The sequence below is a fragment of the Hyla sarda genome, chromosome 1 (genome assembly GCF_029499605.1).
Source record: "Hyla sarda isolate aHylSar1 chromosome 1, aHylSar1.hap1, whole genome shotgun sequence".
In the NCBI taxonomy this organism is placed as follows: Eukaryota; Metazoa; Chordata; class Amphibia; order Anura; family Hylidae; genus Hyla; species Hyla sarda.
The window spans coordinates 534,233,648-534,250,932 of record NC_079189.1 but is presented as its reverse complement, the minus strand read 5'-3'; the positions used below and the strand labels follow the sequence as shown (position 1 = coordinate 534,250,932).

The following is a 17,285-nucleotide window of genomic DNA, read 5'->3' as shown; positions in this document are numbered from 1 at the left end:
AGGAATTGTTAAATCTGTCACAGTACAGACTTTGGTGCCGGGGGAAGTGCAGAGGGACATAGGAAAGCCTTTCGCCTACCTGGGACTTGTAGTTGCTGTTGCTGCAGACTTGAGATTAATGACAGCCCAGACAGACAGAATTAGAGACATTAGACTGAATGACTGGCTGAAGACTTTTCCCCAGCAGTTCTGTGCTTACCACAAGGCTTTGACTTTCACCTGAGTGATGAGGCGTCCTGAGAATGGCATGGCTGCAGGCTGTAGCTTCTCCTCATACTTCTCCACATGGTACCTCAGCTTACACAGGTCTGAACCATACACTAGCCCAGACCAGACTAGACTCCAACTATGACTTAACTCTGAGTCTCTACAACTCTTCCCCCCCCCCTACACTACTTAAGGGGTGTTTTAGGGATATCCCATTGAGGATTCAGGGTCACCTGGTTCACTCTGCCACAATCCCTTAAGAAGACAGTGGACAATTAATTATAACACAACATAGGAATACGTCACAGTGTAACTATTACGCCGAGCGCTCCGGGTCCCCGCTCCTCCCCGGAGCGCTCGCTACACTTCCCTCACTGCAGCGCCCCGGTCGGTTCCACGGACCCGGGGCGCTGCGTTACTACCTCCGGCCGGGATGCGATTCGCGATGCGGGTAGCGCCCGCTCGCGATGCGCACCCCGGCTCCCGTACCTTACTCGCTCCCCGTCAGTTCTGTCCCGGCGCGCGCGGCCCCGCTCCCTAGGGCGCGCGCGCGCCGGGTCTTTGCGATTTAAAGGGCCACTGCACCGCTGATTGGTGCAGTGGTTCCAATTAGTGGTTACACCTGTGCACTTCCCTATATCACCTCACTTCCCCTTCACTCCCTCGCCGGATCTTGTTGCCCTAGTGCCAGTGAAAGCGTTCCTTGTGTGTTCCTTGCCTGTGATTCCAGACCTTCTGCCGTTGCCCCTGACTACGATCCTTGCTGCCTGCCCCGACCTTCTGCTACGTCCGACCTTGCTTCTGTCTACTCCCTTGTACCGCGCCTATCTTCAGCAGCCAGAGAGGTTGAGCCGTTGCTAGGGGATACGACCTGGTCACTACCGCCGCAGCAAGACCATCCCGCTTTGCGGCGGGCTCTGGTGAAAACCAGTAGTGACTTAGAACCGATCCTCTAGCACGGTCCACGCCAATCCCTCTCTGGCACAGAGGATCCACTACCTGCCAGCCGGCATCGTGACAGTAGATCCGGCCATGGATCCCGCTGAAGTTCCTCTGCCAGTTGTCGCTGACCTCACCACGGTGGTCGCCCAGCAGTCACAACAGATTGCGCAACAAGGCCAACAGCTGTCTCAACTGACTGTTATGCTACAACAGTTACTACCACAGCTCCAGCAATCATCTCCTCCGCCAGCTCCTGCACCTCCTCCGCAGCGAGTGGCCGCTTCTGGAATACGACTATCCTTGCCGGATAAATTTGATGGGGACTCTAAGTTTTGCCGTGGCTTTCTTTCCCAATGTTCATTACACTTGGAGATGATGTCGGACCAGTTCCCCACTGAAAGGTCTAAGGTGGCTTTCGTAGTCAGCCTGCTGTCTGGAAAAGCCCTGGCTTGGGCCACACCGCTCTGGGACCGCAATGACCCCGTCACTGCCTCTGTACACTCCTTCTTCTCGGAAATTCGAAGTGTCTTTGAGGAACCTGCCCGAGCCTCTTCTGCTGAGACTGCCCTGTTGAACCTGGTCCAGGGTAATTCTTCCGTTGGCGAGTATGCCGTACAGTTCCGTACCCTTGCTTCAGAATTATCCTGGAATAATGAGGCACTCTGCGCGACCTTTAAAAAAGGCCTATCCAGCAACATTAAAGATGTTCTGGCCGCACGAGAAATCCCTGCTAACCTACATGAACTCATCCATCTTGCCACTCGCATTGACATGCGTTTTTCCGAACGGCGTCAGGAGCTCCGCCAGGATATGGACTCTGTTCGCACGAGGCGTTTCTTCTCCCCGGCTCCTCTCTCCTCTGGTCCCCTGCAATCTGTTCCTGTGCCTCCCGCCGTGGAGGCTATGCAGGTCGACCGGTCTCGCCTGACACCCCAAGAGAGGACACGACGCCGCATGGAGAATCTCTGCCTGTACTGTGCTAGTACCGAACACTTCCTGAAGGATTGTCCTATCCGTCCTCCCCGCCTGGAAAGACGTCCGCTGACTCCGCACAAAGGTGAGACAGTCCTTGATGTCTACTCTGCTTCTCCACGTCTTACTGTGCCTGTGCGGATGTCTGCCTCTGCCTTCTCCTTCTCTGCTGTGGCCTTCCTGGACTCTGGATCTGCAGGAAATTTCATCTTAGCCTCTCTCGTCAACAGGTTCAACATCCCGGTGACCAGTCTCGCCAGACCCCTCTACATCAATTGTGTAAACAATGAAAGATTGGACTGTACTATACGTTTCCGCACGGAGCCCCTTCTAATGTGCATCGGATCTCATCACGAGAGGATTGAACTGTTGGTCCTCCCCAATTGCACTTCTGAAATCCTTCTTGGACTTCCCTGGCTTCAACTCCATTCCCCAATCCTGGATTGGTCCACTGGGGAGATCAAGAGTTGGGGGCCCTCTTGTTCCAAGGACTGCTTAAAACCGGTTCCCAGTAAACCTTGCCGTGTCCCTGTGCTTCCTCATGTAACCGGTCTCCCTAAGGCCTATATGGACTTTGCGGACGTTTTTTGCAAAAAACAAGCTGAGACTCTACCTCCTCACAGGCCTTATGATTGTCCCATTGACCTCCTCCCGGGCACTACTCCACCCCGGGGCAGAATCTATCCTCTGTCCGTCCCAGAGACTCTTGCCATGTCTGAATACGTCCAAGAAAATTTAAAAAAGGGCTTTATCCGTAAATCCTCCTCTCCTGCCGGAGCCGGATTTTTCTTTGTGTCCAAAAAAGATGGCTCTCTACGTCCTTGCATTGACTACCGCGGTCTTAATAAAATCACGGTTAAGAACCGCTACCCCCTACCCCTCATCTCTGAACTCTTTGATCGTCTCCAAGGTGCCCATATTTTTACCAAACTGGACTTAAGAGGTGCTTATAATCTCATCCGCATCAGAGAGGGGGATGAATGGAAAACGGCATTTAACACCAGAGATGGACACTTTGAGTATCTGGTCATGCCCTTTGGTCTATGCAACGCCCCTGCCGTCTTCCAAGACTGTGTTAATGAAATTTTTCGTGATCTACTATACTCCTGTGTTGTTGTATATCTGGACGATATCCTGATTTTTTCTGCCAATCTTGAAGAACACCGCCAGCATGTCCGTATGGTTCTTCAGAGACTTCGTGATAATCAACTCTATGCCAAAATAGAGAAATGTCTGTTTGAATGCCAATCTCTTCCTTTTCTAGGATACTTGGTCTCTGGCCAGGGACTACAAATGGACCCAGATAAACTCTCTGCCGTCTTAGATTGGCCACGCCCCTCCGGACTCCGTGCCATCCAACGTTTTTTGGGGTTCGCCAATTATTACAGGCAATTTATTCCACATTTTTCTACCATTGTGGCTCCTATTGTGGCTTTAACAAAAAAAAATGCCGATCCCAAGTCTTGGCCTCCTCAAGCGGAAGACGCCTTTAAACGACTCAAGTCTGCCTTTTCTTCGGCTCCCGTGCTCTCCAGACCTGACCCATCTAAACCCTTCCTATTGGAGGTTGATGCCTCCTCAGTGGGAGCTGGAGCTGTCCTTCTACAAAAAAACTCTTCCGGGCATGCTGTTACTTGTGGTTTTTTTTCCAGGACCTTCTCTCCGGCGGAGAGGAACTACTCCATCGGGGATCGAGAGCTTCTAGCCATTAAATTAGCACTTGAGGAATGGAGGCATCTGCTGGAGGGATCAAGATTTCCAGTTATTATTTACACCGATCACAAGAACCTCTCCTACCTCCAGTCTGCCCAACGGCTGAATCCTCGTCAGGCCAGGTGGTCTCTGTTCTTTGCCCGATTTAATTTTGAAATTCACTTTCGGCCTGCTGATAAAAACATTAGGGCCGATGCTCTCTCTCGTTCCTCAGATGCCTCTGAAATTGAACTCTCTCCTCAACACATCATTCCTCCTGACTGCCTGATTTCCACTTCTCCAGCCTCCATCAGGCAAACTCCTCCAGGAAAGACCTTTGTTTCTCCACGCCAACGCCTTGGGATCCTCAAATGGGGTCACTCCTCCCATCTCGCAGGTCATGCGGGCATCAAGAAATCTGTACAACTCATCTCTCGCTTCTATTGGTGGCCGACTCTAGAGACTGATGTGGTGGACTTTGTGCGAGCCTGCACTATCTGTGCCCGGGATAAGACTCCTCGCCAGAAGCCCGCTGGTTTTCTTCATCCTCTACCTGTCCCCGAACAACCTTGGTCTCTGATTGGTATGGATTTTATTACTGACTTACCCCCATCCCATGGCAACACTGTTATTTGGGTGGTCGTTGATCGATTCTCCAAAATGGCACATTTCATCCCTCTTCCTGGTCTTCCTTCAGCGCCTCAGTTGGCTAAACAATTTTTTGTACACATTTTTCGTCTTCACGGGTTGCCTACACAGATCGTCTCGGATAGAGGCGTCCAATTTGTGTCTAAATTCTGGAGGGCTCTCTGTAAACAACTCAAGATTAAATTAAATTTTTCTTCTGCATACCATCCTCAATCCAATGGACAAGTAGAGAGAATTAACCAGATCTTGGGTGACTATTTACGACATTTTGTTTCCTCCCGCCAGGATGACTGGGCAGATCTTCTACCTTGGGCCGAATTCTCGTATAATTTCAGAATCTCTGAATCTTCCTCCAAATCTCCGTTTTTCGTGGTGTACGGCCGTCACCCTCTTCCCCCCCTCCCTACCCCCTTGCCCTCTGGTCTGCCCGCTGTGGATGAAATTTCTCGTGATCTTTCCACCATATGGAAAGAGACCCAAAATTCTCTCTTACAGGCTTCTTCTCGCATGAAGAGATTCGCAGATAAGAAAAGAAGAGCTCCTCCCATTTTTTCCCCTGGAGACAAGGTATGGCTCTCCGCTAAATATGTCCGTTTCCGTGTCCCGAGCTATAAGTTGGGACCACGCTATCTTGGTCCTTTTAAAGTTTTGTGTCAAATTAATCCTGTCTCTTACAAACTTCTTCTTCCTCCTTCTCTTCGTATCCCTAATGCCTTTCACGTCTCTCTTCTTAAACCTCTCATCCTCAACCGTTTTTCTCCTAAATCTGTTCCTCCCACTCCTGTTTCCGGCTCCTCGGACATCTTCTCTGTCAAAGAGATTTTGGCCTCTAAAAAGGTCAGGGGAAGAACTTTTTTTTTAGTGGATTGGGAGGGTTGTGGTCCAGAAGAGAGGTCCTGGGAACCTGAGGACAATATCCTGGACAAAAGTCTGATCCTCAGGTTCTCAGGCCCCAAGAAGAGGGGGAGACCCAAGGGGGGGGGTACTATTACGCCGAGCGCTCCGGGTCCCCGCTCCTCCCCGGAGCGCTCGCTACACTTCCCTCACTGCAGCGCCCCGGTCGGTTCCACGGACCCGGGGCGCTGCGTTACTACCTCCGGCCGGGATGCGATTCGCGATGCGGGTAGCGCCCGCTCGCGATGCGCACCCCGGCTCCCGTACCTTACTCGCTCCCCGTCAGTTCTGTCCCGGCGCGCGCGGCCCCGCTCCCTAGGGCGCGCGCGCGCCGGGTCTTTGCGATTTAAAGGGCCACTGCACCGCTGATTGGTGCAGTGGTTCCAATTAGTGGTTACACCTGTGCACTTCCCTATATCACCTCACTTCCCCTTCACTCCCTCGCCGGATCTTGTTGCCCTAGTGCCAGTGAAAGCGTTCCTTGTGTGTTCCTTGCCTGTGATTCCAGACCTTCTGCCGTTGCCCCTGACTACGATCCTTGCTGCCTGCCCCGACCTTCTGCTACGTCCGACCTTGCTTCTGTCTACTCCCTTGTACCGCGCCTATCTTCAGCAGCCAGAGAGGTTGAGCCGTTGCTAGGGGATACGACCTGGTCACTACCGCCGCAGCAAGACCATCCCGCTTTGCGGCGGGCTCTGGTGAAAACCAGTAGTGACTTAGAACCGATCCTCTAGCACGGTCCACGCCAATCCCTCTCTGGCACAGAGGATCCACTACCTGCCAGCCGGCATCGTGACAGTAACAGAGTATACTATGGAGCAGTGGGCCCAGCACAGAGACAGAAAGGATGCCTAAGGCAATCTTTAGCCCAAAGGACTGCATCATGTGCTGGGACACCACACAATGCTCTGCTGGGTAGCCAAAACTAAATAAGCTGTATACAAGTTACATGAATTGCATAGAACAGCACGTTTAGGTGGTTTTTGCCTTGTGACCACCTTCAGTGGCTGCAAGCCGGAGGGAGTTGGGGAGTGCTTGTTCTCAAGATAGGTGTGCAACTGTGCACCCATAAGTGAAACCCAAATATCAGACACTTATAGCCAGACTCTTGGACACTTTCTACTACTATGTTTTGTTACCTGTGAAATCCACTTTGCCCAGTAAGTCTTGTATTTGAGGAGCAATGCCAAGCTTAAACAGGTATAAACTGCAATAAAAAGAAATATATACCAATCAGAAAAATGACAAAATGACCCAGGAACAGGTCTGTTTTATACATTTAGGGTGTATTGACTCAGGAGCGCCTCTGCAGCGTATTTGACGCCACGGATGCGCTGCTGGTACACACAGATTTAGAGCAGAGCAAGCTCTCTGTTGCTGCTGCCGTAGCTCTGTGTGTTCGCTCGTGACTGCCGTAGAGATATCCACAGATACGAGCAGACACACAGAGCTACAGAAGCAGCAGCAAGCAGATTGCTCTGCCATAACTCTGTGTGTGCCTGAAGCGCATCCGTGGGTCAAATACGCTGCGGATGTGCTTCCGTGTGATTACACCCTTAGAAGACAATGAGGAAACAAATATTCTGCAGCACCATACAGTCATTGTATGTAGTAAACATAAAATATATACAGGGAATAATATATATCTTTTACATAAAGTATAATTATATAATAAGTAGATGACTAAAAACAAAGCGGGTGATTTATCAAAACCTGTGCAGGGAAAAAGTTTCCCGATTGCCCATAGCAACCAATCAGCTTGCTTCTTTAATTTTTCAGAGGCCTTTTTAAAAATGAAATAAGCAATATGATTGGTTGCTATGGGCAACTGGTCAACCTTTCCTCTGCACAGGTTGTGATAAATCTCCCCCAATGAGACCTAAAGAAAGAGAATTTTGTCCATAAAAGCCTATATAGTAGTAGAGGTAAAGTGCACATGAAGCCATAAAAACTGAAGCTGCTTGAACAGGTTACCTTGTCAGTATCTGTACCGAAACCTATAAAACCGACATAAAGCCACAAATGGAAACAGTAGCAACCTCAATTTCATGGGCTTGTGCTTTATATACTAGTCATGTTATAGAATACTTTGCATGAAAAAAGGCTCTGAAAAAAAAGCTTAAACATTGCATGGCCTTTGATGAATAAAGCATTGTTTTGATATAATTTTTCATGGATTGCTAAGGTTTATGCCTATTTAAAGGGGTACTCCCACCCTAGACATCTTATCCCCTATCTAAAGGATAGGGGATAAGATGTCTGACCACAGGGGTCCCACTGCTGGGGACCCCCGCAATATTGCATGCGGCACCCACCTGTTTGTCCGGAAGCGCTGGAGGGTCTCTGTCGCGATCACTGGAACGGAAGTCCGTGACGTCAGGACTCCACCCCCGTGTGATGTCCTGATGTCACGGACTTCCAGTGGCCGAGACCCTCCAGCGCTTCCGGACAAGAAACAGGTGGGTGCCGCATGCAACATTGCGGGGGTCCCCAGCGGCGGGACCCCCGCAGTCAGACATCTTATCCCCATCCTTTGGATAGGGGATCAGATGTCTAGGGCCGGAGTACCCCTTTAAATGATAAAATCAGTAGTAAATGGCCAGCGACTGAAAATCAAAAGGAAAACTGGCTTAGTTGCCGAATACAGCCAACAAAGGAATGGCTTATGCCACAGCTAGACTAAGTTAGGTAGATCTTCTTTTACCAGCAGAATGGTGAACCTCCACATTTCCATATGGATGTTTGTTGATACATGAAACCCTATTGGAATCTTGGATCAACCTTGCCAAAAACAATTAACCAATATTGTGCTGGCCATCACAATCGCCAGACCTAACACCCTGTGACTTCTTTCTTTGGGGCTACATTAAGTCCTCAAGTCTATCTGCCGCTCCAACAACAAGATCTGACCGACCTAAGAACACACTACTGAAACAGTGGAGTTCAATCGCTTTTAACATGTACAGAATAGATAAATCCTGGATGGATAGTGTGTCCTTTCATGTTCAGAAATAAGTGTTATGTTCTCTGAGTTATGAATATTGAGGTTATAAAGTCACACCATTCTTTTCGAATCACCCCCTGATATTTCAATTCAGGATAAGCAAGCAGTTATCATCCACAAGAGGGCGGTACAGCCATGCAAAGCTCATACTGTGTTTTTTTTTTTTTTGGGAGCATTCACATTTCGCTTTTGTCACGGGTGCCCACTGGAGAATACACAAGAGTGAACTTGGTTTAGGATTATTTTGAGTTTAAATGGTTTGATTTCAAGTTTTAGACAAAGAGGAGACCTTTGGCACAGAAAACTCAGCAAAAGGGAATTTCGATTTCAACAGATTGCTCTAAAGGAACAAAGGTTTGCTGGCAGCTCCTTCTAATGCAGTGTTTGAAACAGATTAACTCTTGTAATAGGGAACGTTTTTAAGAGCCCTTATTTTTTATCTTGCTGACCAAGTGCTCGCTATGGCTGAGTGAAAAATCCTTATACAGGATAATGTGAAAAAAAAAATCTTTAGTTAATGTTGCGGTCTAGAGCGATCAGCTGTACCTTAGACAAACAACTGATGTTATCAGAAGAGTCTGCTGGCTATGTATTTTACATGCAGGTCCAATGGTCAGAGCCCCTGCCTCTCAGCAACTCTCCCCTCTGGCCTGGGGGGGGGGGGGGGGGGGGGGAAGGGCTCATAAGTGTGGGACCGCATCTTAGGAAATGCCTGTACTGTATTGTATATATCATCTGCTCAGCTCCTCCTGCTCTATAACATAATACCTGCAGATTGTACTGTATTATATATATATCACCTGCTCAGCTCCTCCTGCTCTATAACATGATACCTGCAGATTGTACTGTATTGTATATATCATCTGCTCAGCTCCTCCTACTCTATAACATGATGCCTGCAGATTATACTGTATATATCATCTGCTCAGCTCCTCCTGCTCTATAACATGATGCCTGCAGATTGTACTGTACTGTATTGTATATATATCATCTGCTCAGCTCCTCCTGCTCTATAACATATCTGCAGATTGTACTGTATTGTATATATATCATCTGCTCAGCTCCTCCTGCTCTATAACATATCTGCAGATTGTACTGTATTGTATATATCATCTGCTCAGCTCCTCCTGCTCTATAACATGATACCTGCAGATTGTACTGTATTGTATATATCATCTGCTCAGCTCCTCCTGCTCTATAACATGATACCTGCAGATTGTACTGTATTGTATATATATATCATCTGCTCAGCTCCTCCTGCTCTATAACATGATGTCTGCAGATTGTACTGTATTGTATATATCATCTGCTCAGCTCCTCCTGCTCTATAACATGATGCCTGCAGATTGTACTGTATATATCATCTGCTCAGCTCCTCCTGCTCTATAACATGATGCCTGCAAATTGTACTGTATTGTATATATATCATCTGCTCAGCTCCTCCTGCTCTATAACATATCTGCAGATTGTACTGTATTGTATATATCATCTGCTCAGCACCTCCTGCTCTATAACATGATGCCTGCAAATTGTACTGTATTGTATATATATATCTGCTCATCTCCTCTTGCTCTATAACATGATACCTGCAGATTGTACTGTATTGTATATATATCTGCTCAGCTCCTCCTGCTCTATAGCACGATGCCTGCAAATAGTACTGTATTGTATATATATCATCTGCTCAGCTCCTCCTGCTCTATAACATATCTGCAGATTGTACTGTATTGTATATATCATCTGCTCAGCTCCTCTTGCTCTATAACATAATACCTGCAGATTGTACTGTATTATATATATCATCTGCTCAGCTCCTCCTGCTCTATAGCACGATGCCTGCAAATAGTATTGTATTGTATATATCATCTGCTCAGCTCCTCCTGCTCTATAACATGATACCTGCAGATTGTACTGTATTGTATATATCATCTGCTCAGCTCCTCCTGCTCTATAAACATGATGTCTGAAGATTGTACTGTATTGTATATATTATCTGCTCAGCTCCTCCTGCTCTATAAACATGATGTCTGCAGATTGTACTGTATTGTATATATCATCTGCTCAGCTCCTCTTGCTCTATAACATAATACCTGCAGATTGTACTGTATTCTATATATCATCTGCTCAGCTCCTCCTGCTCTATAACATGATACCTGCAGATTGTACTGTATTGTATAGTATATATCATCTGCTCAGCTCCTCCTGCTCTATAACATGATACCTGCAGATTGTACTATATATATCTGCTGAGCTCCTCCTGCTCTATAGCACGATGCCTGCAAATAGTACTGTATTGTATATATCATCTGCTCAGCTCCTCCTGCTCTATAAACATGATGTCTGCAGATTGTACTGTATTGTATATATCATCTGCTCAGCTCCTCTTGCTCTATAACATAATACCTGCAGATTGTACTGTATTCTATATATCATCTGCTCAGCTCCTCCTGCTCTATAACATGATGTCTGCAGATTGTACTGTATTGTATATATCATCTGCTCAGCTCCTCCTGCTCTATAAACATGATGTCTGCAGATTGTACTGTATTGTATATATCATCTGCTCAGCTCCTCTTGCTCTATAACATAATACCTGCAGATTGTACTGTATTCTATATATCATCTGCTCAGATCCTCCTGCTCTATAACATGATGCCTGCAGATTGTACTGTATATATCATCTGCTCAGCTCCTCCTGCTCTATAACATGATGCCTGCAGATTGTACTGTATTGTATATATATCATCTGCCAAGCTCCTCAAGCTCTATAACATGATGTATTTTGCTGCAGACATCCATTAATACTGCAACAGTACTTCAACAATACTGCAATGAAAATGCAATGCAACAAGTCAATACAGCCTTAACACCACTAATCCAAAAGAATGGTAAAAGACAAAAAGGACAACCAACCATTTTGAGAGTTATAAATGCTAGAATGCACTTGACTGAATTCTCACCTCCAATTCATTATTACTGACAGAATATTGGATACAAATCTAAAACTTAAGTGAAGCACCTGTGAAAAGATTACCAGAAGCCTTGGATAACATTTTAGCGGTGGAGCACTTGAGTGTTGAGGAGTTTAATGAATGGAGGAAGTCAAGGTGTGAAGAATCAATTTGGTTCATTACTACCGACAATCTCTCGCTGACGCACGGTCCTTATAAACAGATCCCAGCCTGAGGTGAATTCAATTTATCTTGTTTTGTTTGTAAACCTAATCTGTCTCTAAAATGAAAAGTTCTAAAAAGTACAAAACCCCTACTCTTCACTGTCTGGAAGTAAAAGAATCCAAGGGAGGTTGCGTCAATATGAGCTTAAAAAGCCATTAAAACAGAGTATCCACGTTGAGCGAAATGACTGTGTACTGCTACAGCATTAAACACTCAATGAAACTGTACGTCTGTACTAAGACATAAAAAGGACAATAAACTGCTACTGCAAGCTTAAAGAGTACTTCTAATTCTATTGTCGATTTTTTTAAATGAAAATCATAGAGCACTTGTGGTGAAGTACGGTTTGGAAAGCCTTGTGGGGTGATGTAGGGTAATTGGGGTGTTGCGGTTCTGTATAATAAAGGGCGCTGTTAACCCTTGTTACGTGACTCGTGACGCCAGGGTGAGGGTTAAAACTCTGTAGTGATGCTGGGGCTATCGCCACAGTTTCCAAGAACGATAGGCGAGTGTAAAATAAATGGATTGTCCACAGCAATGCTGAACTTAAAACTTGCAGGAACTTTACTGAAGATTTTCTGTACATGTAGTATCGGTAACAGTCCAGATAACAGAGTCCATATAGACATCACAGCAGTGACTGACAGTTGCTTAGGACCAGAAAGTTCTCTTAAGATTAGAAGGATTGTACTTGCATAGATCCGCTGGATTTAGGGGTTAGATTAGGTCCAGAGGTCTTGCGGAGATAGCAGGGATTTGTAAGAACTATCCGTCTCTAGCGCAGGCTTAGGCCGCAAGGCTTTGGCCTAGTAATTGTCTTGTAAGCTGCGGAGGTCCTACCTTGTCCAGAGTCAGCAACCCAAGAGCAATGATGCTGCTTGCTTGGCAGCGCAGGAACAAGAGAGCGATAAAATGGCGCAGCTCCCTTATATGGGCAGGGGCTGGCCGTTTTTAATTGGTCCATATCAGCGGTCACTCACCGTTACAATGGAATGTGGGTGATCACCTGACTAGAACCACCAAAGGTCCTTTAGCAAAACCATAGAGTTCTGTAAACCGTCACATGACCCGCAGGTAGGAACAAGGTAGGAATATTAAATATACATCTTAACATTTATATTTACATAAATTCTAGCTAACTGAGGGGTGACGAGGGGTTAACTAAGGAAGAGGACCCCCACTGTTCCTAGGGACTCGGACTTTGAGGACCTCACCACAAGGTAATGTATGTAATACGATACCAGGACACCACACACTGAATTATGAGGATGGGCTTCCTGTTCCGGCATTTAGGTGCCAAATTTTAAATACAGGTCAATGTGAAAAATGCACAGTGCTGTACAATTTGTCAAATATCCATTAGACGTACACTTAAGAAGTAGTGTGTCATTAGTAAATGTCCTATTGTTTACATTATGATTTTTATGTTTGAAATTTTTTTAAAATTTTTGGTGATTTTTTTTTCTAGTCTTATATTTTACTTTCTGTATTATAGAATAACCCAGCAATCTTGCAGTTTTCATTCTGGCCACTAAGCCTAAAAATAAGCTGACTTATGTAGAGAAAGCTTTTACAGCATTCTTCTTCTTAGATTCACTTGCAAGACTATGGTGAAAGGTGACACCAGTATATAGATAAGATGTGATCAAACTATTCACAATCGGCGAAGATCACAGCTCCCCTCCTTACTCTCAGGTTACAGAACATACAGTCATGGCCCTAAATGTTGGCACCCCTGAAATTATTCTAGAAAACTAAGTATTTCTCACAGAAAAGGATTGCAGTAACACACGTTTTGTTATACACATGTTTATTCCCTTTGTGTGTATTGGAACTAAACCAAAAAAGGGAGGAAAAAAGCTAATTGGAAAGAATGTCACACCAAACTCCAAAAATGGGCTGGACAAAATTATTGGCACCCTTAACTTTTTCCAAAGGGTGTGCAACCATATTTGGTTGCACACCCTTTGGAAAAAAATAACTGCTATCAGTCGCTTCCTATAACCATCAATAAGCTTCTTACACCTCTCAGCTGGAATGTTAGACCACTCTTCCTTTGCATACTGCTCCAGGTCTCTCCTATTGGAAGGGGCCTTTTCCCAACAGCAATTTTAAGATCTCTCCGCAGGTGTTTAATGGGATTTAGATCTGGACTCATTGCTGGCCACTTCAGAACTCTCCAGTGCTTTGTTGCCATCCATTTCTGGGTGCTTTTTGACATATATTTGGGGTCATTGTCCTGCTGGAAGACCCAAGATTGCAGTTGCAAACCCAGCTTTCTGACACTGGGCTGTACAGTGCAACCCAAAATCCGTTGGTAATCCTCAGATTTCATGATGCTTTGCACACATTCAAGGCACCCAGTACCAGAGGCAGTAAAACAACCCCAAAACATCATTGAACCTCCACCATATTTCACTGTAGGTACTGTGTTCTTTACTTTGTAGGCCTTATTCCGTTTTCGGTAAACAGTAGAATCATGTGCTTTGCCTAAAAGCTCTATCTTGGTCTCATCTGTCCACAAGATGTTTTCCCAGAACGATTTTGGCTTACTCAAGTTCATTTTGGCAAAATGTAGTCTTGCTTTTTATATATCTCTGGGTCAGCAGTGGGGTCCTCCTGGGTCTCCTACCATAGCGTTTCATTTCATTTAAATGTCGACGGATAGTTTGCACTGACACCGATGCTCCCTGAGCCTGCAGGACAACTTGAATATCTTTGGAACTTGTTTGGGGCTGCTTATCTACCATCCGTACTATCCTGGGTTGACACCTTTCATCAATTTTTCTCTTCCTTCCACGCCCAGGAAGATTAGCTACAGTGCCATGGGTTGCAAACTTCTTGATAATGTTGCACACTGTGGACAAAGGCAAATCTAGATCTCTGGAGATGGACTTGTAACCTTGAGATTGTTGATATTTTTCCACAATTTTGGTTCTCAAGTCCTCAGACAGTTCTCTTCTCCTTTCTGTTGTCCATGCTTAGTGTGGCACACACAGACACACAATGCACATACTAAGTGAACTTCTCTCCTTTTTATCTGCTTTCAGGTGTGATTTTTATATTGGCCACACCTGTTACTTGCCCCAGGTGAGTTTAAAGGAGCATCACATGCTTGAAACAATCTTATTTTTCCACAATTTTGAAAGGGTGTCATTAATTTAGTCCAGCCCATTTTGGGAGTTTGGCGTGACATTGGCCCTCATTTACTATTCTAAACCTGACTTCTTTTGTCAGGTTTTTTTGTCGCATCTTTGTCTGTGCCATGTCGCAGACATGGTGCGCCAGTCTGCGACACGATGCGACATTTTTTCCCGACGGACCCGATGTGGATTCTCCCAAACCCGAAAAAGGGGCGTAACCCGACATTTCTGAGCTTTCCCATTTATTTATAAAGGTTTCCAACCCGAATTTGTTGAATTGTTGTGGATTTTCTCCCGACAGCTCAGAGGAGTTGGAAACCAAAACCAACAAAACGCACGTGCGACAAACAGGATGCGACATAATAATAAATACCAGGGGAAAAAAGCAGTTGGGTAAGAAAGCAAGATAGACTTACAACCCGATTTTCTAAGTAAATGAGGGCCATTATGTCCAATTTGTTTTTTTCTTCCCTTTTTTAGTTTAGTTCAAATACACACAAAGGGAATAAACATGCGTATAGCAAAACATTTGTTGCTGCAATCCTTTTCTGAGAAAAAAATGTCAGGGGTGCCAACATTTACAGCCATGACTGTAGCTAGAAACCTCTACCACTGAAGCCAAAATGGCCCCTTCTAGGCTATTGCTTCCTAAGGTCCATATTGCTACAGCAAATCATATCTCTAATCACTGTAAAAGCTTCTCAGGCAAGATGGCCATCCCCATAATAATGTACTAAAAAAAAATGTAAAACACATTTATAATCAGAAACAAATGATAATAGATTGGAACCAAATTTCAGTATCTAGCTATAAAACAATATCAAGGATATACATTAGGATATAATGTCATGGATATACAAGGCTGGCCATACACATTACATAAGAGTTGGCTGAGCCCATAGATTTTGGCAGCAATGGCTGAATATCTAATTTGTATAGTGGCCTCATGACTCTCCCCATGACAGCAGATTCAAGGAAAGAGAAGCATTGGAATTCAACTGCCTGAATGTTTTACCATTGGGAAGAAAAGGCAAATTAATCTGGTAAGTTATCTCTACACTCTTTCCCTTAAAGTCATATCCATGCTCAAACAAACCAAGAGTGCATGTGTATGGGGGGGTTCTAGAGAGACAGTGCTTAGCTGAATGAGCATTCAGCTTTTTGTGACTTCTGTCAAACACAAATTCAAAACATTTGCCATGGCCCAAACATAGAAAGAATGGATAGTGATGAATATAGAAAAGCACGGGGTCTTACAGGTTAAATGTTTTGATGGCAATAAGTAGTGCTACAGGCTACATCAAAAACACAACTGCCAGATAGATAGCACAACATGCAATATTACAGAGCATGCTAAATACTTTACAAGATATATTTGGGTAGGAAATAAAAAGCTTTATAAATCGAATTTCGACAAATTATGAAATAAAATACAAGTCGGGGTCTAATATACAACAAATTTCAGAAAACAATGCTGCCAGTTGACGGAATACTAATATCCTTTCACTCCCTATAATAAAACTAAAAATATAACTTTCACTAATTGGAGGCAAAGCTAAAACCCCACAGTTCCCTGACTGAAAGCTTATCCCCCAAACAGTATTCCCTCTTTGCAAGTAGTATGAACCTGCTTATAGTGCAGGGATCACTGCTGTCCATTAAAACCTTTTACAAATCCCCTCAAACATGTTTCATCACTTAATGTGATGTCATCAGAGGAATTGGGGTAATTGCAGAGTAGCCACTGCTAGTAGCACAGAGGTAGTGAGTAGCCGCATATCAGTACATCTCCTGAGCACTCTCCGTTTTGGGTTTCTCTCAGCCCTGACTTATTGACACTTTCTAGTTTACCTATATAGGGTGATATAGCCTGACTGGAACTGAGCTTTTATTATTGTATGCGTAGATTTGACTGGGTACATCTGAATTGGAGTTATCCAAGCAGGACCACCTTATTTGAGCAGCATTGTATTAATGTGTGTTGACAGACTTCTCATAAGGTAATTGGTAGATCATTTATTGACACTCCGGGACAATTGTCTTGTGGAAGAGCTGTTACAGAACCCAGAGACATTGCTTGTGCATCTCAGGTCTGTATTGTGTATTCAGTGTGATACTTACCTCCTCCCAAGCTGTTAGTAGTGGGAGTTACAGTATTGCTTTTACTTTTGTTTGCTGTCTCCTACAAGTGCGATAAATTCTTCATTACAGAGATATAGTGCACCTTTTCATTCTCTATTATAAGCCTATTTATTGACACTTCCCAACCGTTCCTCCCCTGAAGACAACACTAACACTAGTGACAGAAATGTGTTGGGAGTTTTTTTTATGTCATTACAAATGGTAGAGGGGGTGTTGTACACTGCTGCCACAGCCCACACTATACATTTGTTTGTGGGGAGTTCACTTTGTTCTAATGATCCATATTAAAGCCTGTTTGGCGCTGTACTAGACCTGTTGGTATTTGAGTCACAATCCGGAGAATACTGCTAATGGACTTTTTAACGTGAATTACACTTCTTTTGGGTGTTTGTTTATTATAACTAAATAAAAGTGATATTTTAATGCCAATTCTTTTGGAAACATTTGATTCAATGCCTTCAATAT

At 44.8% G+C, this 17,285-nt stretch overlaps 1 protein-coding gene across 3 annotated transcripts in view; it reads right to left on the bottom strand.

Annotated features, from left to right (window-relative positions):
* Positions 1-17,285, bottom strand: part of IQGAP2 (IQ motif containing GTPase activating protein 2) — a 293,295-nt gene that overhangs the window by 127,816 nt on the left and 148,194 nt on the right. For all 3 annotated transcript variants that reach the window (XM_056540352.1, XM_056540362.1, XM_056540373.1), the window contains exon 6: positions 6,495-6,562. In XM_056540352.1, the coding sequence (XP_056396327.1) occupies positions 6,495-6,562 (68 nt within the window). The remainder of the gene's footprint in view (positions 1-6,494; positions 6,563-17,285) is intronic.